The sequence below is a fragment of the Cicer arietinum genome, chromosome 2, assembly GCF_000331145.2.
Source record: "Cicer arietinum cultivar CDC Frontier isolate Library 1 chromosome 2, Cicar.CDCFrontier_v2.0, whole genome shotgun sequence".
NCBI lineage: Eukaryota > Viridiplantae > Streptophyta > Magnoliopsida > Fabales > Fabaceae > Cicer > Cicer arietinum.
The window spans coordinates 39559646-39583498 of NC_021161.2; the positions used below are offsets into that span (position 1 = coordinate 39559646).

At 35.7% G+C, this 23853-nt stretch overlaps 3 protein-coding genes across 6 annotated transcripts; 2 read left to right on the plus strand and 1 right to left on the minus strand.

The window, feature by feature from the left end:
- Positions 1-844: 844 nt before the first annotated feature.
- Positions 845-7635, plus strand: LOC101504874 (jacalin-related lectin 3). 3 transcript variants are annotated; one of them, XM_073365201.1, is made up of 7 exons: positions 889-2878; positions 4642-4833; positions 4971-5444; positions 5567-5794; positions 5890-6258; positions 6347-6568; positions 7131-7635. In XM_073365201.1, the coding sequence occupies exons 1-7, from the start codon at positions 950-952 to the stop codon at positions 7422-7424; spliced, it is 3708 nt and encodes a 1235-aa protein (XP_073221302.1). In that variant the 5' UTR covers positions 889-949; the 3' UTR covers positions 7425-7635. The 3 variants fall into 3 exon arrangements, 2 of the variants coding, with proteins under 2 accessions (XP_073221302.1, XP_004490606.2); XM_004490549.3 differs by lacking the exon at positions 889-2878 and adding an exon at positions 4334-4485 and having other exon boundaries at positions 4621-4833; XR_012162008.1 differs by lacking the exons at positions 4971-5444; positions 5567-5794; positions 5890-6258; positions 6347-6568; positions 7131-7635 and having other exon boundaries at positions 845-3668; positions 4621-4760.
- Positions 7636-9451: 1816 nt separating this feature from the next.
- LOC101505396 (selT-like protein) lies at positions 9452-12340 on the plus strand. The gene is made up of 4 exons (XM_004490551.3): positions 9452-9712; positions 9808-9887; positions 10830-11148; positions 11979-12340. Exons 1-4 carry the CDS (start codon positions 9530-9532, stop codon positions 12093-12095), a joined length of 699 nt encoding a protein of 232 aa, XP_004490608.1. The 5' UTR covers positions 9452-9529; the 3' UTR covers positions 12096-12340.
- A 790-nt stretch (positions 12341-13130) lies between these two features.
- On the minus strand, positions 13131-23514 carry LOC101505730 (internal alternative NAD(P)H-ubiquinone oxidoreductase A2, mitochondrial-like). 2 transcript variants are annotated; one of them, XM_004490552.4, is made up of 9 exons: positions 22957-23513; positions 20967-21180; positions 20708-20868; positions 20391-20456; positions 14642-14805; positions 14440-14554; positions 14039-14218; positions 13565-13727; positions 13131-13442 (listed from the first exon to the last, which is right to left on the minus strand). In XM_004490552.4, exons 1-8 carry the CDS (start codon positions 23392-23394, stop codon positions 13575-13577), a joined length of 1491 nt encoding a protein of 496 aa, XP_004490609.1. In that variant the 5' UTR covers positions 23395-23513; the 3' UTR covers positions 13131-13442; positions 13565-13574. The 2 variants fall into 2 exon arrangements, with proteins under 2 accessions (XP_004490609.1, XP_004490610.1); XM_004490553.4 differs by lacking the exons at positions 14440-14554; positions 14642-14805 and having other exon boundaries at positions 13268-13442; positions 22957-23514.
- Between the last annotated feature and the right edge of the window lie 339 nt (positions 23515-23853).

Consider the following 23853-nt stretch of genomic DNA (forward strand, 5'->3'; position numbering starts at 1 on the left):
AATGATATAAAGTAGTTATTAATTTAAATTTAATTTATATATATATCGTTAGTATAAATAATTTTTATACTGCCAATCAATCATCACATTTATATTATTAATAACATATGATTTTATTTTGTTATAATCATTAATAAAATCATACGCATAATTGATTTACCACTGATAATTTAAAACTTTTTATATTAATAATATATGAAAAATAAAATTGTATTAATTTAGTTACTAGAATTATATTTCAAAAAAAAAAACATAACAAACAAGTTTTAAAATTTATTTATATATATCTTTAATTTATAAATTAATTATTCTATTTTTTTATAATGAACATTTTAATTAAAAAATACAAAAAGAATAATTATTTTTTTTTTCTGCAAAAGCACAATTTTGTTTCGAGGAAAAAGAGCACGATTATTAATTTATAAAAAGAAAAATAAAGTAACACACTTAAAAAAAATATGATTTTTTTATTATATGTTTTGTTTTTTGAAAAAGAAAGTTCAAAATACTTAGTTTAAAATACTCTATTGAACATTTAAGAGATTATAGAGCCGATATATATATCGTATACTACGTTGACAAAATTTATGCCACGTCTCGAAAATGCAATCATATATTGATTTTAATATTTTATCATTTTTAATTTAATTAATAGATAAATAAAAAATGATAGATAGTTCAAATCCCATAACGTAATCTCATGAAAAAGGAGGATTTTTTTTGAAGATGACACAAATAAATAGAGCTAAGTTAATTTCAAAATAGTGTATTTTAGAATTTTTGTTTTTAAAAATATTATTAAAAAAATCCCCAAAAAGACAAAGTCCCAATTTATTTATTTTTATTTTTTCATTCCGAATTGTGATTTCCATCACTACCCTCTTATCACCAGAATCCTCATCTTCATTTATTTTTTGCAAAATCCAGTGATAAACTAGAAAAAATAAAAATGGAAAATATTCATATTATTATACCCAGTAAATCAAAGCCTCCATTATCATTCTCTTCTTACAATGCCACCCAATTTGATTGCATTGTCTCAAAAAGGGTGAATGCAAATTCCAACAATGTCTCAATTACAAAAACTTCAAACCCAAAATTAATGGACGCCCAATTGAACCAACTATGCATTAATGGCTCTTTAAGTGAAGTTGTTACATATCTTGATGCCATTGCTGAACAAGGGTCTAAGGTTAGACCCATTACCTACATGAACCTTTTACAGTCATGCATTGATAAAGATTGCATTTTTGTGGGTAAGGAATTGCATGCTAGAATTGGGTTGGTGGAAAAAGTTAACCCTTTTGTGGAGACCAAGTTGGTTAGTATGTATGCAAAATGTGGGTATTTAGATAAGGCACGTAAAGTGTTCGATGAAATGCATGTGAGGAATTTGTTCACTTGGTCTGCTATGATTGGTGCTTGTTCAAGAAACAAGAGTTGGAAGGAGGTTGTTGGACTATTTTATGAAATGATGGAGCATGGTGTTTTGCCTGATGAGTTTTTGCTCCCGAAGGTTTTGCAGGCGTGTGGGAAGTGTAGGGATTTGGAGACTGCGAGGTTGATTCATTCTATGATGATTCGGCGTGGAATGTGCTGGAATGAGCGTGTGCACAATTCGATTATGGCTGTGTATGCCAAGTGTGGGGAGATGGATTGTGCAAAGAAGATTTTCGATTGTATGGATAGGAAGAATAGTGTTGTGTGGAATGCGATGATATCTGGGTTTTGCCAGAACGGTGAGATTGAACAAGCTCATAAATATTTTGATGCAATGCAGAAAGAAGGGATTGAACCTGGTTTGGTAACTTGGAACATTTTGATTGCCTGTTATAATCAGTTAGGGTTTTGTGATCTTGCGATCGATTTAATGAGAAAGATGGAGTGTTTAGGTATTGCTCCAGATGTATATACTTGGACTTCAATGATTTCTGGCTTTAGTCAAAAGGGTAGGATAAGTCATGCTTTAGATTTGTTGAGAGAAATGTTTCTAGCAGGAGTTGAGCCTAATAGCATTACAATTGCGAGTGCAGCCTCAGCGTGTGCATCCTTAAAATCATTGAGTATGGGATTAGAAATACATTCTATTGCCGTTAAGATGAATTTGGTTGGCAATTTGCTAATTGGTAATTCACTGATTGACATGTATTCCAAGTGTGGCGATCTCAAAGCTGCTCAATGCATTTTTGATATGATGTTAGTGAGAGATGTATATTCTTGGAACTCAATTATTGGAGGATATTTTCAAGCTGGTTTCTGTGGCAAAGCTCATGAATTATTTAGGAAAATGCAGGAATCTAATTCACCACCTAATATTGTTACATGGAATGTAATGATCACAGGATATATGCAGAGTGGTGCTGAGGATCGGGCATTGGATCTTTTTACAAGCATCGAGAAAGATGGAAAAATTAAGCGAAATGTAGCTTCATGGAATTCGTTAATATCTGGTTTCCTACAAATTGGACAAAAGGACAAGGCATTGCAGTTATTTCGGAATATGCAGTTTTTCCACATAGCTCTCAACTCGGTCACAATTCTAAGTATCCTTCCGGCCTGTGCAAATTTAGTGGCCAGCAAGAAAGTGAAAGAAATCCATTGTTGTTCAGTGCGTAGAAATTTAGTGTCTGAACTTCCTGTATCACATTTATTAATCGATAGTTATGCCAAGTCAGGAAATTTAATGTACTCCAGAAATATTTTTTACGGATTGTCGTGGAAAGATGTCGTTAGTTTGAACTCTATGCTTTCGGGTTATGTTTTAAATGGCTGTTCGGAGTCTGCAATTGATCTTTTTCATCAGATGAGGAAGGAAGGAATTCGACCAAATAGAGGTACTTTTGCAACTATTCTCTTAGCTTACGGTCACACTGGAATGGTTGATGAGGGGAAGCATGTTTTCTCCTGCATGACTAACGAGTACCTGATTAGACCGGGTATGGAACATTATTCTGCTATGGTCTATATGCTCGGTCGTTCAGGTAAGCTTGCCGAAGCACTGGAGTTTATTCAAAACATGCCGATTGAGCCTAATTCCTTGGTATGGGATGCCTTGCTGACTGCCTGCAAGATTCATAGAAATTTTGGAATGGCAGTCCTTGCAGGAAAACGTCTGCTTGAGTTGGAACCTGGAAATAATATAACTCGATATCTGCTTTCACAGGCATATTCTTTATGTGGGAAGTTTACGCTGGAGGAAGAAAAGGCTGTTAATAAACCTGTTGGGCAATGCTGGATTGAAAGGAATAACACAGTCCATACTTTTGTAGTTGGCGATCAATCATACACATATTTGGATAAGCTGCGATCATGGCTGAAAAGGGTAGCTGTTAATGTCAAGACACATGTTTTCGATAATGGACTTTGCATTGAGGAAGAGGAGAGGGAAAATAATAGTATTGTACATAGTGAAAAACTTGCATTTGCTTTTGCTTTCATAGATCCTCACAATACACCTCGAATTTTACATATAGTAAAAAATTTGAGAATGTGTAGAGATTGTCATGACACAGCCAAGTACATATCATTGGCATATGGGTGCGAAATATATTTAAGTGATTCAAATTGCTTACACCATTTTAAAGGTGGCCATTGTTCTTGTAGGGACTATTGGTAGAGAAAAAAGATGTGTGAGAGAATCAGTCAGAAATATGTAAATCTGTCTTAAGGTATAGTTGTTCATGACATACATAAACTTCTGATGAATGGACGGTTATAAGACAATTTTTGGCTTCACCTTTCCACATTATGTATCAGATTAAACTGTATAGAATTTGGTTATTATTCAAGCATTTTGTTATACTTTCTTGATGAAAGATTTGAATGTATGTCCTGTTAATAATTTCCAACGAGAAGATATTAAAAAAAATTAATGAAATCAGTGATTGTAACCATTTCAAAGATGCTTATAGATTAATGATTAGGAAATATAGTGGAGCTATAAAATATTGGTAGAACCAAAACTATCTCACGAATAAGCATCCACAAAGAGTAGTAGATTAATCCCTTAAAATTTTATAAGAAGCATCTTTTAAAGCTGTACCAGATGGTTAGTGCCTGCAGAAGCAACAGAGTGAGTGCTCCTGACTAAATTCCAAAAATGGAATATAGCAGAAGATAGTATATTTGTTCAGATTGTTCCTTTTCTCCAGCAAGATAGTATAAGGGAATAAGATGTGGAAAGAAAATTGTATCTCCTTGACCATTAAAGTGCATGAAACTTTTTTAATGAAAGCAAGATACTGATTTCTGTTTGGAATCCGATTCTGTGACTTTCAATCCTTTCCCTCCATGGTGGAACCAGAATTAGCTTCTTCTAACAGTTCCTCATCTATAATATTTTTATATACAAAGTTCCTTGCCACAAACCAACTCTCAGCTGCCATAAATTCCTCTTACGCCTTCCCCCAACTACAGCCACAATAACGCTCAAACCTGCAGTTTTCTGTTTAAGGTCTATAATTCTGTTCCTAGAAGCAGAAGATGGTAGTACACTCTTACAATATCTCATCATGTTACATTGCATATAACTCATTGCATGCTTTACCTTACAATTTATGTTCGACAACTTTATGTCTTTTCCTTACTTTTTAACACTTTTGCATGATGTTATGCATACAGAGTTCTGATGATTCCATAAAGAAACCGGCATCTGTTGGGCCATGGGGAGGCAATGGAGGGTCCCGTTGGGATGACGGGATATACTCAGGAGTAAGGCAATTGGTGATAATTCACGGGACAGGAATTGACTCCATCCAGATTGAATATGATAAGAAAGGAAGCTCTATTTGGTCGGAGAAACATGGTGGAAGTGGAGGAAACAAAACTGACAAAGTAATGGTTTCATTGTGTACTAATCTAATCCATGACATAAATTTGCAACATTAGCATCGAAGAACCTATGATGGTAGATGTTGGCTTCAGTTAAATTATGAGCATATATTAACCAACCACTTTCGACTATGTTGCAGGTGAAACTTGATTATCCAGATGAGTTCCTAACTTCTATTCATGGATACTATGGTAGCTTAAATCAATGGGGGCACAACTTAGTTCGGTCACTGAGTTTCGAGAGTAACAAGAAAACTTATGGACCATTTGGTGTCGAGCATGGGACTTTTTTTTCGGTCCCAATGACTGGAGCCAAGATTGTTGGGTTCCATGGAAGTTGTGGTTGGTACCTAGATGCCATTGGAGTCTATCTGAAGTCCTTGAAGCAACCAAATCCATCCAAAATTTTGCTTAATTCACAGGGCCACATTACTAACACTTCCGAGAGTTTTGGCTATTCTGTGATACAAGGAACTGTGAACCAGAACTATGATATTGTTCTTGCTGTAAGACAGAAAGATCATAAAGATGATTTCGGTAAGCCTATACCAAACAAGGTATCAGGAAAGATTTCTACTGTCAAAGAATCAAATAACATTGAACATAAAGAAAAGGTAAGATAGCCTTTAACCTTTATGGAGGATATGTCTTCGAAGTGCTCCTTAATTTTATTTTTTTGAATTCAAACTTTGGATTTTACACAAAATGAATCTTAAAAAATCTATTCATGTTACAGATAACACATCCAGAAAAGTCACCCGCAAAGGTTGATGGTGTAGTTACACACGGTCCTTGGGGTGGCATTGGTGGATATGCATTTGACGATGGAACCTATAACGGAATCAGGCAAATCAATTTGTCGCGCAATGTTGGAATTGTGTGGATTAGAGTTTTGTATGATTCTGATGGGGATGCCATATGGGGGTGCAAACAAGGTGGGAAAGGAGGATTTAAAAATGATAAGGTAAACTAAGAGTGTACAACCAAACTTAGCTTATTTTATTTAATAATCTAGAAAATCAGATTGAATATTTAGCAGTTTTATGCCTCATTTTGCAGATAGTCTTTGATTTCCCATATGAAGTCCTGACACATATATCTGGCTACTATGGACCTTTGATGTACATGGGGCCTGCTGTTGTAAGATCACTAACTTTCCACACTACAAAAAGAAAGTATGGACCATTTGGGGAAGAACAAGGAACTTATTTCACCACAAAGGTGAAAGAAGGTAAAATTGTTGGCATTCATGGGAAAAAAGGTTTGTTCCTTGATGCTTTTGGTGTACATGTAGTAGAAGGAAAAGTAGTAGTACCGGTGGCAATGCCACCAAAGGAAATAATCCCTAGAGAAAGAAATATTGGTGAGATAGGAAATGCTCAATGGCCTAACAAATTGGTACTTGCTAAACAAACAGCAGCTGAAGAGGTATTACTTTTTTATAATAAACTTTTAGAAGATATTGGTTATCTTTATGTATGAGTTCTCCTATTCACTTTGGTCTTCTCTTTCCCAGGTTTCTTATGGTGTGATCAAAGAACCAGCTTCGTGCGGAGCAGGTCCTTGGGGTGGAGATGGAGGTAGACCTTGGGACGATGGAGTCTTTTCTGCCATTAAGCAGATTTATTTGACAAAAGTATCAGAAGGCATCTGCTCCATTCAAATTGAGTATGATCGAAACAGGCAATCTGTGTGGTCTGTAAAACATGGTGGTAATGGTGGAGACACCATGCATAGGGTATGATTCTCATTTTCCACTTGCTTTTTAGCACATTCCACCACTGTTTTACCCCTGGTTAATTATTTATTGATTGTGTTCATATTAGTGAAATTATAAATATAATTTATCTGAAATTTGATGTGCATGATCGTTAGTATAGTATGACGATCTTCAAGAGCAGAGTAACTATTACAAGAGTTACTTCTGGAGTTTTTTTTTTTCTTTTAGAAGTTGATTATCACCCATAAATTATATATACGTGTCTGAGTAATAGTTACTTCTAGAGTAAGTTGATTTTCACCTATAATATAACATACATATATGTGTTTGTACATGCCTGGCTATGTATGTATGTATGTATATATGCAAGTATGTAGAAATAATGTACTATATTAATAAGAATAATATACAAAATGTAATTCTTATACTTTTTTTTGATCGGCAAATGTTAGTATATTAACTGTTATATTAGTGTTTTCTCTTTGACTAAGAGTTTGAACCTTTGTTTTTCAACTTCTCCAACTCCTTTAACCCTTAGCTCAAACTAATTGATACTTACTCACATTTATTGTGATGTTAGATACAACTGGAGTATCCACATGAGGTACTGACTTGTATATCTGGCTATTATGGATCAATCACAAAGGATGAGAACCAAACAATCATAAAGTCACTGACATTCCACACCAGTCGCGGTCAGTATGGTCCATATGGTGAGGAAGTCGGGAAATTCTTCACTTCAACCACTACAGAGGGAAAGGTGGTTGGTTTCCATGGAAGGAGTAGCTTGTACTTGGATGCTATTGGAGTCCATATGCAACACTGGCTTGGAAATCAGAAAACTTCAAGGTCCTCACTCTTCAAGATATTTTGAGTTTTTGATCTGTGATGCTTGAACAAAACATCAGTTTGGCAATTTGAGAAGTGTGTAATAATAATATGTGAAGAAAAATAAGCTGAATGTAATCAGATAAGAGCAGGGTTATTGTATACTCTCTGAGTAATAGTTTGGTGGGATTTTCTGATTAACAGAACTGTTTGATTTATGATGATGAATAATGTAATTTGTGTGTTGATTTCTTACACATCAAGGCTTGACTAGAGATTTCAAAGGTTAAATATGAAACTTTTATGTATTAAACTTAGAAGAAGGCAAATAATTTCAAAAGGTTGAATATATTTTTAGTCCTATAAAATTTAAAAGTTTTGTTTGAGTTCCTATAAAATTTTCTTCGATTTTTAGTTCTCACAATATCTTCCATGTAAATTTTTAGTCTCCATAAAATCAAAATAAATTTAGGCTTAATAGGGTTTAAAATTGGTGATGAAAAAAAAATTGGAATTAAAAATATATTCAAAATTAATTTTAATTTGTTATAGAGATATATATGTGAAATGAGATGATAAAGAGTTGAAGCTATTATAGAAAAAAGACAAGTAATTTTATAAAAAGAAAAATTTCATTAATATCTTTTATTGATGTTTGATTTATATAAACAAATAACCTTAAAACAAGAAGTAAATTGAATTAACTTGTTGGTAAGATAGGAGAAGTTTGGACAGATTGGTTTTTCTTAATAGGCTAAATGCATCGTATAGTGATTATGTTATTATTTAAATTATATAACGTTTTAAGTTATTATTTAATTGTAACAAATTAGTTATTTGAGTTTTCCCCAACGTGTTAGTACTTTTAATACGTAGATGTTTGTGTTATTAACAATTTTTTGTTCAATTTCATTAGTCTTCTTCAAACTCATCCAGATTAATAAGTTTCTGAGTTTCAAACTCAGAACTTCTCAAGAGAAAATGAAGTTTTTGATAATTTTAATGAAAAAGTTCTCTCAAAACTTCAATTTGAGTTCATCAACGACTTATTCTCTACTTTGTTATCATCAAACTTAGAAATTAAAATCAAAAACTCATTAAACCTTTGTGATGGTTATAGTTTTTTAGGTTATCTCATTCCCACTTTCCTTTGCAACTCTTCCAACGTTCTGAAGGCTAATCTCCATTTTTCTTCTCAATTTTTTTTGACTTAAACAAGCTCAAGGTATTTCATTCATGATATAATTAAGAAAATATGATCAAGTATGTAATGAAAAGTATTGTGAGGAGTGTAAGAAATAGATGCTCTAACAAGAGAGTGAGCACTAACATTTGTTAATAGCCTAGTAAAGTTGTTGTACAAATGTAAGAGGGATCTATATATAATCCTCCACAAATGATCCATATTACGTGTACTTTGATTTATCCTTGAGTACCAGTATGCAGATTATTACAGAGAAGTTGATTGATCAAAGGATATGCCATAAGTTTATGTTTATTTTTGAAATATGTTGTCATTATCATCCTCTCTCTTCCTTTACTTCACATTTTCTTCCTTTTTTTAATTTCAAATTTTTAATTTTAATTTTTAGATTTGAAGTATATATTTAGGAATTCATAAAAGTAAGAAATTTTTCAGTTTTTTTAACAAATCTCTCTCTTTTTTTGTTATCAAAATTGTCAAAAATACTTATGTTTATAAGTTTGAAATAAAAAAACTCATAAATATGAGTGAATTTGAACAATACCAACTAACGTAGTTGAATACAAAATAATTAAAAGAAAAGTAACAGTACAAACATTATAAATTAAATAAAGATCTTATTAAATAAACTTAAAAGATTTAATATATTATACTTTTATGCTTTCTAATAGAAAAATATTTAAAACTCCAACTATTATATACTTTTTTTTTTACACAAATAATAAACTTTATTCAAATAACACAACTGTAATATAAGTTGTTTGTCTCAAAAGTTAAAGTTATATTTCAATAACAAAAGTGAATATATTCATTTAGTCTTATTAATAATTGTTGGTATTAGTAATAAAAATAAAAATTTGTTGGTAAGTAATTTAAGACAATAGAGTAATTCAGTTTGGAAGCAAACATCATCTGAGTGAGCCACAGTCGCAGCTCTCAGCTGAGCCATGGATCGCACTCAGCTTCTGTTGGTAGGTTTACCTCTCTTCCTTCTCTGTTCTGACATCTTTTCCCTTTTCACACCTCCACCTCCCAACCCATCTCACAACCACCATCGTCACCACCACCACCACCATCAACCACCGCCAGTCGTTGACCCCGTGGCCATACCGTTCCCCTCCGAATCCGAGGTAATTTTCTCTTCCATCAACCTAATTACTTCACCGTCTTATTGTATCATCATCATTACATCTATATTAATCATTCGCTTCTTGTTTAATCTCAGAAACCAATCAGTAATATTGGAGGAGATGTTGGTTTCGGCAACACTGTTAATATCAATTTCTGCTCTTCTTGCTCCTACAGGTACTTACTTTCCCTTATTATTTCATCATCATCATTCACTTCTTGTTACCCTAAATTTATATATGACATTAGTTTTTTATTTTGTTTTTTATTTATGCATCAAGAATACAAAATGTTATTTATTACATGGATTTCTAACATTTGAGTTGTCAACACTTCCAGTGTATCTCACTATGTAGCACCGACACTTCTTGTCATAGGTGTGTCTGAGTGTCTCATATGTGTCGTGTTCGACACTCGTATGACACCTACACATGTAGTTATATACAATTACCATCACTTCTATTTTCTTAAATTATTATTGTCGGTGTCTGCATGTTAGTGTTGGTATCGTATCTGGTGTAAGTGTCTGTCGGTGTTTCATTGGTATTGCTTTAGAATTTTGATTAGGAAGAAGTATTGTTCTCAACCATTGCTGCTTTTGTTGTTTTGTTTTTCTTATATTTTCACTAAATTCCGACAAGTTATCAGGTGTATAAGTAATAATATATAGTGAGCAGGGTTATCATCCCTCAAGAATTGAAAGACCCAAGTGCTAATTCACTATTCAATTTATATCACATAATTAGGATTGAAGAGAGTTTTATGTTCTTACTTACAACTGTCATGTAAATGAGAGAAATAAACATAGCAGAAATTGAAAAGCAAATTTTGTTATATCAATGCGAAACAATGTTAGGAACATAAATCATTCCACACAATTCAATTATGAGATATTGAGATGTGTTTAAGTTACTATCATGAAATTCATGGTGGATTTCCTTAATTAACTAGAGATAAATAACTTAGTTCACTAGTTTATCTTGCAATCTCGAGACGAATTAGACTCCTTAATCTACTTATTCAAGATCGTTGTTCTGTCCATTGCTTGTGTTGCTGCACATGGTTATGTTTAGGATGGGAACGTTGTTGTAAGTAAAAGCATTTTTTTGTTGTATTTAGGGGAACAGCGGTAACAATGAAGAATATGTTGGAGATTGCCTTGCCTGGAACGGAGGTTATTCTTGCAAATTATCCCCCACCACTTCCAAAACGTCTGCTAAGCAAAGCGGTTCCAGTTGTTCAAGTTGGTGTTATAAGTGTTGTAATTGGAGGGGAACAGATTTTTCCAATGTTGGGTTTTATTGCAACTCCTCCTTGGTATTATAGCTTGCGTTCTAATAGGTTCGGAACCATTGCCAGTGCCTGGCTTCTTGGGAATGCCTTGCAGTCATTCTTGCAAAGCACCGGGGCATTTGAAGTTTACTTCAACGGCGAATTGGTTAGTGATGTCCTTCTATCTTTTACTCTCTATGTAAATAGTTCTTTATGAGTTGAGCCTCTGATCTTTCTCCAATGAATTCAAAATTTTGTTATGCTTTGTGACTCTTTTAGAAGCACACATAATCACAATTGAATGTGCCTTGCATGACTTTTTTTTATCAACATTTTTTTACCACTTCATTTCATTTTCTGGTTACTGAATATCCACATGGACAGTATTTAAATACTATCGTCTAACATGTAGCAACCATCATTTATCTTGCCAAATTCTTAATCTTATTAATCTTTCTGCAGGTGGTTCAATTTTTTTGTTGAATTCATATTTATTGGGTCATTCTGTATTTCATAAACTAAATCTTCTTTAAGATTTAAGGTGTTTGTTTCAAGTATAGGAATCATGTTCCTAAGAATACCTGGATAGGGTATTATTATACTCAAGTTCGTTACAAGGTTGAGAAAATAATATTTATGGATATAAAGGTTTTTAGGAATGACATAACTTCCAATATTCCCACCACGTGTTTGACATTCAATAAGTCATTTGGTTTGGCAACATATTATTTTGATTATTAGGTTTCTTTCATTAGAGTTTTTTGGTATAGAATTTGTTATATACTTACTATAAGGTTTATTTGTAAAATACCTAAGAATCGGACCAATGGTAAATTAATCATGAATAAACATGTCCTCTTTTTTATTTCAAAACTTGTTATCTGAACCAAATTATGCCTCTAGCGTGTACCCTTCTGGCTCTAGTGTTACTAAGATGTTGGTTATATGGCATCTTTCTGAACTCGTATTAACCCCTTCAAATTCTTGTCCTTGAAGGTGTTCTCTAAACTCAAGGAGAGAAGGTTTCCTGGAGAGATAGAGTTGAAGGATCTGATCACCAAAAGGATGGCAACTTCTAGACTTGTCAGCAGTGCCTCAGAATTGAGGCTTTAGCTCATTTGCCTAATCGCCGTTCTTGAAGATCTAATTTGAACTGACAAAGATGATGTAAATGGATGGATCTACCATTGCATTGTGAAGTAGAGGCTGGTACACATTATATATATCATAGGAGTGTAATGTTGTAAGGTTTTTATGTGTTTGTACTGGAAAATGGGCCTTGTGTTGAAAGAACCAAGTAACTTCTGAAGCCAAACTCGGTTAATTTGAGTTTGTAATAGACATAGCTTACACTGTCATTTTACTATTTTTTAGATTATGCTATTTTAAGTGAAAAATTGAATGATAGGAAGGGCAATTTAGACCACATAAATTGGAAGTATAAGACTTCCGAATTAGATGTGTTTAAAAATATTAAAATAAAACTACTGAGGTACTGTACCAAAGTTAAAAATGAATCAACAAACATGCATAACAAGATACTAGCAAATGACAAAATAGATGAGATAAATAAATATATGTAGTATTAAAGAAAAGGGGAAATACATTCTCAACATAAATTAGTCTATGCATAAAGAGTATTCTGTTATTTTTGAAATATTGTTACCATATAGGTTGATGTGGCAAAATAATAGATTCTTTTATTCAAAAAAAGAAAAACTATGATAGATTATTATTGGATGACATATTTATTTCTTGATTAAACTGTTTTTTTATTGGTACAATGATTAAACTCAATTTTAACTTTGCAAGAAATGAGGGAATCATTTTTATTTTTTTATTCTCATTAAAATATATTATCGAGTAAATCTTCAAATTAATTTCGTAAGTCATGAAATTGCAGGATACTAATGAGTTAGATCTTTGAATTTATAGTCCCTAAAATTAGTTATTTTCTGGTGAACAAGATATTTCAAATTAGTGGCTAAAGTTAAATAGTTAAAATTAAATTCTCTAACAAACTATTTATGAATATCATACTAGGCTTCAGAGATGTTGCCAATTTTCTTAATTTGAGGGAATAATCTTGTTGCCTCCTACAATTTTAGGTATCAAAATGGAGCTTCACAGATATTTTGAACATAGAACTGGTTGGTGAACTTCTTTTTTTGCTTGATAGTACTGAACAGTTTTTATAAACATGAAAATTGTTTTTTTGGTGCTCATTAACAATATACGTGATGCCTAAAAATTGAATCATAACGTGTATAAACTAAGAATTATAATATTCCAAAGACTGCCATATTTTATTGCCTTCCCCTTCAAACCATCACTCGTGTAATCACTTTCAATTGCCACTGTTTTATACCAAATTGAACATGCATGTAGCAATCATCATGAACTAGTACAGTCCCTTGTTCAGCTTAACTGAAATTCATCACTTATTCCTTTAATAATAACCTGCAATGCAAACCAATAAAGGAGAGTATGTTACCATTTCTAAGCCTTAATAAAATAGCATAAAGTTGAAGAGATTTAAGTTCTTTGGAACAACAGCTCCTAACCATTCTGAAAATATTTACCTTAAAATTTTCATATTCTGCTTATGTCACGGCCAAAAACAAAAGTCGTAGCCCAGTTAATAGCTACATAGAATCTGTTCCTCCAGCTAATGACACGAGTTAGATACGCCGAACGCCAAACAAACCAACTGATGAAACCTGCCAGAGACAACCCCTTTGCTTCCTGTAGGAGATAAGTTAGTGAATCAAACTGTTCAATGTTGTAAAAAATTACCAACAAAACAGCCTCTCAGCCGAACACAGATTAGTCCGGTGGCCTTTTTCTCTTGTAAAACAAGTATAACTTGCAGTACAAGATGTTAACATCAGAATTGTTCTCACAAGGATCATTGAGGGGTTATGATTTGTTCTTAATTGGCTGATACAATTAACAATCCTAATGTTAACACCTTGTACTGCAAGTTTTACTCGTTTTTTCACTTGTGAAAACCAAAAAAGCACCAACTAAAGGATAAGGAATTCTAAAAAAATCACCTTGTTCTGTCTAAGGTCCACTAGAGCCTTGTAACTGCCGACAGTCGCCATGCTTCCAAGGTGCTTGTAAACAAACTGATCCCCCAAGTCAATGTCTTTCATGCTGTTTGCGTGGCCTCCATTGGCTTTACCTATTTTGTTTAATAAGCCTGCTAAGTATTTACCTTGCCTCTCTGCTACCTGTGGAACTCAAATGTCAATGCATTGACATGAATAACCTTTCAGAAAAAGAAGGAACATACAATACATGAACCTCTACCAATTATAGAAAGTAATACATTCAAAATTGAATGTGTTTAGGGACTAACTAAGTCCTTAGTGTTAAACTAAAACTACGTATTCAAGGAATTCAAGAAATGAAAGTGTGTTTTGGAGAAACTAATGAAACCAATGTAAGTTACTTGGGCTAGAGCCGGAAGCGTTGGTTTTCCAGTACTTTCAACAAATCCACTGCAGTCACCTATTGAGAAGATGTCCTGTACCGAAGGAACACGAAGCCACTCATCAATGCCGATCCTGGGAAGAGAAAACTATTCAGAAGTTTGCCTTAACATCATATAGCTATTTAAAGAAAATAAATGAAACTATGTTGAGTAAACAAACCTTCCACCAGGAGATTTAGGGAGATCCATCGCGCGGACGATAGGTGATGGACCAACTCCAGTAGACCATACCAGCAATCCGTATGGAACCTCAGTACCATCATTCAGTATAATCTTCTTTTCTTCAACATCTTTCACAGTGCCACGAACAAGTCGGACTCCTGACTGATAGAAATTTCAACATAAGGAAAGGAACATCTTGAACAAACAGTAAAAAGGAACTTTTCTTATTTTTTTTGGTCTTAACCCTCTGGTTCTCATGGGAAAGGGTCCTAGTAAATTGGAGTTATCGGGGAGAGGTAAGTAAAGTTTGGCCATATTTCAATTAGGTTCAAATTCAAGTACTCTCGACTGATTTGTCCTTAACTGAAGTTCAATAACTGTTTTTCATTTAGTATTCAGAAGTTCAAAATTGATAGAGCAGAGATAAGATTGAATTAGATGAAAAGAATTATTGTATTAATTGATAAGAAAACAGAAAATGATTCCAGAGCTAATGCTCCTCAGTTAGAGAAAACAATTCTCTTACTGCCCAACCTCTAAGGTGTAACTGAAAAATGAAATAAAAACCATCCAGCTATCTCTGGACACACTCCCCTTTATTAGTGGAATATTAATTCCTATTTATTAGTGGAATATTAACTCCCTATGCCAGCTAGGCAATCATTATTTTTCTGCATCCCCTTTCTTATTCTTTCTCACATATACTTGCCATTGCTTAGGCCCCACCTCATCTCTATTTACTAAGAGATCCCCCTCATCACTTGTGGGGCCCAGCCCATTCCTATCATCACCCCCACCTTCAACAGTAGCCTTGTCCTCAAGGCGCAAATCAGGGAATTGACTCTTCAGCAGCAGTTCCTCTTCCCAGGTAGCATCTCCGACATCCATGCCTTCCCATTGAATCAACCATTCTCGCTTATGCTGCCCACCATCAAACTTATCCCTCCATGACAAAACCTTAGCAGGAATAATATCCCCAGTGTCAGACTCCAAACTGCTAGGTAATTGAGTTGTAGCAGTATAATTGCCTACAGCTTTCTTCAATAGAGAAACATGAAAAGTAGGATGTATTTTAGATGTTGCTGGTAATTGTAGCTTGTAAGCAACCTGCCCTATCTTCTTAATGACTTGATAAGGACCAAAATATCTGGGAGCCAATTTTTGATGAATTATATGCACCACCGATTGCTGTCGATGGGGACGTAATTTGAGGAAAACCCAATCACCAATCTCAAATTGAACTGCCTTGCGTTTTTTATCAGCTTGGTATTTCATGTACTCTTGAGCTTTGAGTAAATTAGCTTTCAATTGACGCAAAGCTTCATCCCTGTCTCTTAACTCCTGGGCTACAGCTTCTACTCTGGTTTCTCCCTCCAAAAAATGCACCAATACTGGAGGTCTCCTGCCATACACCACCTCAAAAAGGGTAAACCCTGTGGAAACATGGAATGTGGTATTGTACCATAGTTCTGCCCAAGGAATCCAATGTGCCCATGACTTAGGTTGATCTGCAATAAAACAACGTAGATAGGCCTCTAAACAGCGATTAATCACTTCTGTTTGGCCATCAGTTTGGGGATGGTATGCCGAAGACATTTTAAGCACCGTACCTACTAGCTTGAACAACTCTTTCCAAAAAATACTCACAAACAAGGGATCACGATCACTAAGAATTGACTCCGGAATTCCATGCAGTCTAACCACCTCCTTCACAAAAATAGCAGCAATGGAGCGAGCAGTAAATGGATGTTTAAGAGGAATGAAATGACTATACTTGGAGAGACGATCCACCACCACCAAAATAGCTTCAAATCCATTACTTTTGGGCAAACAAGTAATGAAATCCATAGATATCTCACTCCACACCAAAACTGGAATAGGTAGCGGCTGTAGTAACCCACTAGGCGTAGTTGCGGCATATTTTTGACGTTGACAAGTGTCACAAGCTTTCACAAAATCTTGCACCCTTTTCATCATCCCTTGCCAATATAAAGTGCCTGCCATTCTCCTATAAGTGCGTAGGTAGCCGGAGTGACCCCCACTAGGGGAAGAATGAAAATCCTTAAGTAGATCTTCAATAAGTGGTGAGTTAGCCGGTATAACTAACCTATTTTTGTAGAATAAGATGCCACCTTTTAAGGAAAACCCAGGTTTGGCAGTAACATCCTTTTGAATAGCCTCCACAATGCTTTTAAGCCAGGGATCCTTCGATACCTCTTGTTGCAATTGGCTGCTCTGCTGCCAAATAGGATAGGATTTAAGAGCATGAATTTCAGCATCCTCATGTTGTCTAGATAAAGCATCAGCCACCTTATTTTCCACTCCCACCTTATACACCACCTCAAAGTCAAAACCCAACAACTTAGCCATCCATTCCTGTTGATTTACTGTGGTAATGCGTTGCTGTAACAAGTGTTTTAGGCTCTTTTGATCAGAATAAACCACAAACCGCCTTCCTAACAAATAATGTCTCCAATGTTGAATAGCTAACACCAAAGCCATTAACTCCTTATCATAGGCCGATTTAGATAGCCTAGATGATTCAAAAGCCTTGCTAAAATACGCAATGGGATGTTTAGATTGCAACAACACAGCACCAACCCCTTTTCCAGAGGCATCACATTCAATTTCAAAAGGGAATTTGAAATTAGGCATAGCTAAAACTGGGGCAGTTGTAACAGCTACTTTTAATTTCTCAAAAGCTTCGGCAGCCGCAACATTCCATCTAAAACCATCCTTCTTTGTCAACTCGGTCAAGGGTTTAGCAATATTCCCATAGTTAGCTATAAATTTTCTATAGTAACCTGTTAATCCCAAAAAACCCCTCACCCCCTTGACTTTCTTAGGGACTGGCCATTGTAACACACTGCTAACCTTGGCAGGATCCACAGCAACCCCTGCTTTGGAAATGACATGACCCAAGTATTCAACTTGGTGTTTACCAAAAGCACACTTCTTTCCGTTAGCCACAAACTGATGTTGTTTCAAAATGTTTAGAACCATCTCCAAGTGCTGCAAATGAGCAGTCCAACTATCGCTGTACACTAGTATGTCATCAAAAAAAACCAATACAAACTTCCTTAAAAAAGGCTTAAAAATATCATTCATCACTGATTGAAAGGTTGCAGGGGCATTGGTAAGGCCAAATGGCATCACCATAAACTCATAGTGACCCTCATGAGTACGAAATGCAGTTTTATGAATATCCTCTTCCTTCATACGAATTTGATGATAACCAGATTTAAGATCAATCTTAGAGAAATAACCCGAGCCATGTAACTCATCTAACAATTCATCTACCACAGGGATAGGATACTTATCTTGAATTGTAACCTTGTTAAGTGCACGGTAATCTACACACATGCGCCAAGATTGATCCTTCTTCTTGACCAAAATAACGGGGCTAGAGAAAGCACTAGTGCTGTTTCGAATCACCCCCTGCTGCATAAGGATCTGAATCTGTTTTTCAATTTCATCCTTGTGTAAATGAGGATATTTGTAAGGCCTCACACTTACCGGACCAGCACCCTGCAGAAGTTCAATGGAATGGCTAATGTTTCTTGTAGGAGGAAGACCCTGGATTTCTTTAAATACAATAGCAAACTGATCTAACAACTTTTGCAACTCCTTAGTCTGTTGATCTGAGACACGAGGCACTTGTGAACCTACCACCTCCATCAAGGTAGGCCATTCGCAGTCTGTTATTAGCCGGGAAGAAGTGATGATGCTTTGGAAAGTAGCCATCTTCTCATCTAAGGCTTGGCCAAGGAGTTTCACCATACTGCCCTTATGGTTGAACACCATAGACATTTCTTTCCAATCCATGGTCACCTTCCCCAAAGTTTCCAGCCAAACAACTCCCAAAATCAGATCCACACCCCCTAACTCCAACACATAAGCATCAAAACAAATCTGCACCGTTCCCACATCCATCTGAATTCCCTTACACCTACCCATAGTTAGGACACGATGACCATCTCCTAACTTGACGCCCAAGGGAGTAGAAGGTACCATAGGCAGCCCTAGAGCTTCAACCACCTTAGGAGATATGAAATTATGCGTGGCTCCACTGTCAATAAGAACCAAAATAGGCGCACCTTGCAAACAGCCCTCTATTTTCATTGTTCGAACCTGGTTTGGAGTGGTGGATACACCGAAAACTCCCATCCCTTTACATTCTAACTCCTCTTGTGCAATCTCTTCTTCCGACTTGGCCTCCAGCACCACAATCTCTCCTTCATCGTTGACCACTTCATCGTCCCCCAAGATAATCAATCGTAACTGCTTCGTTGCGCATTGATGGAGGGGATCCCATCGTTCATTGCAACGAAAACAGAGTCCCTTCGCGCGACGCTCATTAACCTCTGCGCTTGGTAAATGGCGAACGCCGCGTGAGTGACGGCGTGAAACGTCACTAGAGTTAAGACGTGAAGGAGGAGTAGAATTGGGAGGGTGTGTTGACCCGGTTTGAGATCCAGGACCCAGCCCGGTACGCATTTTACCCACATTGTTACTAGTCTGGTTAGGGTTTGCAAATCTGTTCCCTTCCCCTTCGCGATTGGCCCAATTAGGTTTTTGAAATCGGGCCCAAGAACCTTGACCCGGTTTGTAGCGAGATCCAGATTCAGATCCCTGCCCCGAAACAGCAGCAAATTCACTCTCAACATCACGAGCCACTTGCATCGCTAAGTAACGATTACGAGGCCTGAAGGTACGCACACGAGAACGAATGTCATGACGTAAACCACCAATGAAATAACCAAGAAACTGTTGTTCTGGTAAACGGCCACACTGTGAAGAATACAATTCGAATTCAGCAATGTAATCCTCAACAGATCCAGATTGTTTTAATTCCTTTAATTCTTCAAAGGGGTTCTCCAAACGACCACCACCAAAACGAACGATCAACGCCTCCGTCAAACTCTCCCAAGACAGATCCTCCGTAGAATCGTGCCATAAATTGAACCAATGAATCGTAGGACCTTCCATACTGAGCTTCGTCAATTGAATTCTCACGTCTGCCGAAATGCGTTGTACGTCGAAATACGTTTCTGCTCGAGTGATCCAAGCCACTGGATCATCACCAGTAAACGCCGTCAATTCCACCTTCTTTGCAGCTAAACGTAACTCATCTAACGGCGAGGGAACCGCTGTAATATTGTCTTGAACCGCCGTCAAAGCCCTCTGAATTTCAGAACCAATGAAGTCACGTAAAGACTCAATGTTGTCCTCCACACGTCCCAAACGCTCCTCCACTCCGGTGATTCTTGCATCCATTCTGGTTTGCATGAACGTAGCAGGTCGGACCAATTGATAGAGCAGAGATAAGATTGAATTAGATGAAAAGAATTATTGTATTAATTGATAAGAAAACAGAAAATGATTCCAGAGCTAATGCTCCTCAGTTAGAGAAAACAATTCTCTTACTGCCCAACCTCTAAGGTGTAACTGAAAAATGAAATAAAAACCATCCAGCTATCTCTGGACACACTCCCCTTTATTAGTGGAATATTAATTCCTATTTATTAGTGGAATATTAACTCCCTATGCCAGCTAGGCAATCATTATTTTTCTGCATCCCCTTTCTTATTCTTTCTCACATATACTTGTCATTGCTTAGGCCCCACCTCATCTCTATTTACTAAGAGATCCCCCTCATCACTTGTGGGGCCCAGCCCATTCCTATCAAAAATCAACCGGAACATACTGAACAGAAAGTAAAGAAACTCTTTCAACACAAAGCTCACCTTTGTCAACTGGTTGGTGGCGTAGTGCCTGAGTCGGTCATCAAAGGAAGACAATATCTCATTGGCCTAAAGAAGCATGAACAAATTGGTTAAAACACATATTACCTTCAAAGACAATTTTGGCATGCAGAAAAAAATATTATTACAACAAATTTTTCTTCAATGAACTCTAAGGTGTTTCTGACCATTCTATTAGCAACAATTGCTGACAGTGGAGATAAACAGCGACAAGAGAAAGCATGATGATTGTTGCCAATAGCATTAATATATGTATAGTCGACATAATTGCATCACATATCTAATGCAACTAAGCATACCTCAATCAGAGTAACATGGATATAATCCTTCACATGAGCATATCTCTGACGAACATCTCTCATAATAAAATCACTAAGTTCACCACTAAATTCAACTCCAGTTGGACCACCTCCCACAACCACACAGTGTAACAGCCTTTTCTTTTCCTCTTCCGTAATCCCTGCATCCAAATCAAATACAGATTATGGAGGCAATGGATAAAAAGCATTTTTTTAATATGAAGTTATATGAGTAAACATAGGGAAATTTGTCGCGAACCTGGAACATCAGACATCATCAAATTCAGGAGCAACTTGCGACGAATTTCCTGTGCATGGTAAACTTCACGAAGAAAAATTGCATGTTCATGAACTCCATGAATTCCAAAAGTGGTAGGTTGTGCTCCTAATGCAATTACTAGTTTGTCATAGGAGATTGTAAACTTCCAAGGATCTATTGTCTGCGTTCCTTCAGTTACAGTCTCACATTGCACCTTCAAAAAAACAATGTGCCAGGTTCTCCAAAATTAAACTACATTATAATTACCATTATTTCAGCTAATACTATCATGTATCACACCCTTTTGGTTGTTATAGTCTAAAGGAGTAAGAGCCTTTGAAGAAGACTAGAACAGTTCAGTAACAGTTAGTCTTAGGCAATGGTTTTGTTAGAATGTCAGCAAGTTGTTTTTCGGATTTGCAATGTCAAATGGAAACCTCTCCATCATTTTCAGCTTCCCTTATGTAATTGTATTTAATCTTTATTTCTTAACCATAAAAAACAGGATTTTTAGCAAGGGAAACAACAGATTGGTTATTACATCCACACCAAATAATTGCAGGCTCTTCCTGAATTTATCTACATTGAGTTACACAATAATTTTCTCATCCACACTACTCGATTTACAGCAACTAAGCAAGAAACATATTCTGCTTCTCTTGTCGATTGAACATCAATTTCTTGTTTCTTGCAACTCCAGCTGATTACACACTTGCCAAGCTGAAAGATATAGCTGGAGGTGCTTTTCATTTCATCTAAATAACCTCCCAATCACTGTCATAGTAGCTATATATTGTCATGAGATTTTTCATATAGCATTCCAAAGATTTGCAGTAACTTGTAGAAATCTTGGTATTCTTTTGGCAGATTTGAAGTGCAGAACACTAGAGGTAGCAAATAGTATATCTAGTTTAGTAGTCTCTGTGGAGCCATTTCTATTGGTTACTTTGTTTTCTCTCAATCTCTCACTATTTATTGCCCCTTCAATTATCACAAAAGATCTCTGGTACCACTATTGTAGTCTAAAGAGCCTTTCAAGAAGAAGAGTATAACAGTACAATAAAAACCATAAAAGAGATGATACTTCACTCTATATTTTTTATACCTATTGTATAATGAAGTTTTATACAAAACAATACACAAGTGGAACATGCAACAATGCATTACTTCCAAAAAATAAGGATCAAGATTAGTTTATAAATAAACCAAACCTTATTCCATTAGGTGGGGTTGGCTACATAGATCAAACAACGTCCTTCTGTTCTATCCTAAATTATGTTGATAGCCAAACCATTAGCCTCTATATCTTTCTTAATAGTTTGGCATATAGTCTCTCTTGTCCTTTGTACGCCTCTACCAATTGAGCTACCCTCAACCTGGTCTACACTTGATAGTATTGAATCTATAAGTTTCCTCCATACATGTCCAAACCACCTATGTCACATTTCAATAAACTTTTCTACAACAAGTGCTAGCCCAACTCTCTCCGTAGTGTAATTCTCGTGTTGACATCTTACCACCTAACACTCTGTCTTATACAACATCACTGATCATATAACTATACAATAAAATTTTCCATTTAACATGAGTGGCACCTATTTATCACATAAAACAATTCCAAACCATCTCCATTTCAACCACTCCACTCGAATCCAATAGTTTACATCTCCCTCTATTTCAATCCTAGCCAACGAGATCTCTAAAAACAACCTTTTTCTCCCACCATAACTAAACCATATAAATATTTCCAAGTTCGATCATTAGAGTACACATAAAGTCCCCCAAATCAAACATGCCATGAAATTGGAAAAAATAAAAGAGAAAAAACACACATCACATAGAAATGTGAGATTAATTTACGCTGTCAGCCAATCAGAAATCACGTTACATTTGGTATGGCTTTTAAGTAGATACGATTGAACACAAATACTTTTAGTGATTCAATTATTGCGATATTTACGTGCATATAAATAAAATCCTAAAAAGATACCTCATGTTTATGAGCATTGATACTGGTACAATTAGCAAGGAAGAAAAAAGAACCGGGTTCATTAGAAATGGCAGGTTGAATCCTGGCAACAGGTTCAGCAACAGATCTAAACTCAAGAGTACCAACACAAGTAGAAGCCAAGAGAGGTGTGAAAACCATGTGATTTCTAGGGGATACACAAACGATGTCATAGATTTTAGAATCCAACCCTTTCATGAATCTACATCCAGCCCAACCGGTGCCGAGAACCACCACGCGTGGCTTCTCGTGTGGCTTCGTGGGTCCCAGACCCGCGTAACGAACAGGACCGGTCGAACCGGTTTCAGGGGTGGAAGTGGAGAAGCGAGAGAGGAGAGTGGAAGATTGGAAGAGGTGTGTTTTTGTGGGTTGTTTCGTGGCGGAGAAGTAACATTTGGAGAGGTTTCTTAACCAGGACATGGTTAATTACTGTGTGTTAAGGTTTGAGGTATACGAGGGAGAATGTTTTTAAAGTGAGGTTGGGTTCGGAGAAGAAGAAGAAGAAGAGAAAGCTCGAAAGCTTGATCAGAACAATATAGATCGATAATAAAAATATATATATAAGAGAAAGGAGAGAAAGCTCCAAAAATGTGGGCTGGGATGATGAGTTTGACTTTGACTAATCTGAAATGTGATGTGATGATATTAAAAGTGTCACAAACTTTGTTGGGCGGCTTTTAAGCCATCTTATGTAATAATTAATGTCCATTTCTATTATTTGGACACACCATTTTGAACCCTGTATATTATTGAATGTAAAGTTGGTTTTGAAATGAGTGAATGAATATTTAAGAAAGACAAAAATAATTTAAAAACTCAAAAATCTTATAAATATATTTATATCTACCTGCTCAAAATCTTATAAGTATATTCTATTAT

What these genes read in the sequence shown, in the direction of transcription:
- LOC101504874 (XM_073365201.1), top strand. Translation starts at nt 950, where the DNA reads ATGGAAAATATTCATATTATTATACCCAGTAAATCAAAGCCTCCATTA. An exon ending in GAGGAAACAAAACTGACAAA is followed by an intron (nt 4,834 to 4,970) that starts GTAATGGTTTCA and finishes ACTATGTTGCAG; the next exon opens with GTGAAACTTGATTATCCAGA. An exon ending in GTGGAGACACCATGCATAGG is followed by an intron (nt 6,569 to 7,130) that starts GTATGATTCTCA and finishes TTGTGATGTTAG; the next exon opens with ATACAACTGGAGTATCCACA.
- LOC101505396 (XM_004490551.3), top strand. Translation starts at nt 9,530, where the DNA reads ATGGATCGCACTCAGCTTCTGTTGGTAGGTTTACCTCTCTTCCTTCTC. An exon ending in TGCTCTTCTTGCTCCTACAG is followed by an intron (nt 9,888 to 10,829) that starts GTACTTACTTTC and finishes TGTTGTATTTAG; the next exon opens with GGGAACAGCGGTAACAATGA. An exon ending in TTTACTTCAACGGCGAATTG is followed by an intron (nt 11,149 to 11,978) that starts GTTAGTGATGTC and finishes TTGTCCTTGAAG; the next exon opens with GTGTTCTCTAAACTCAAGGA.
- LOC101505730 (XM_004490552.4), bottom strand. Translation starts at nt 23,394, where the DNA reads ATGTCCTGGTTAAGAAACCTCTCCAAATGTTACTTCTCCGCCACGAAA. An exon ending in TCAATGCTCATAAACATGAG is followed by an intron (nt 21,181 to 22,956) that starts GTATCTTTTTAG and finishes GTTTTTTTGAAG; the next exon opens with GTGCAATGTGAGACTGTAAC. An exon ending in TGGACCTTAGACAGAACAAG is followed by an intron (nt 13,728 to 14,038) that starts GTGATTTTTTTA and finishes TATCTCCTACAG; the next exon opens with GAAGCAAAGGGGTTGTCTCT.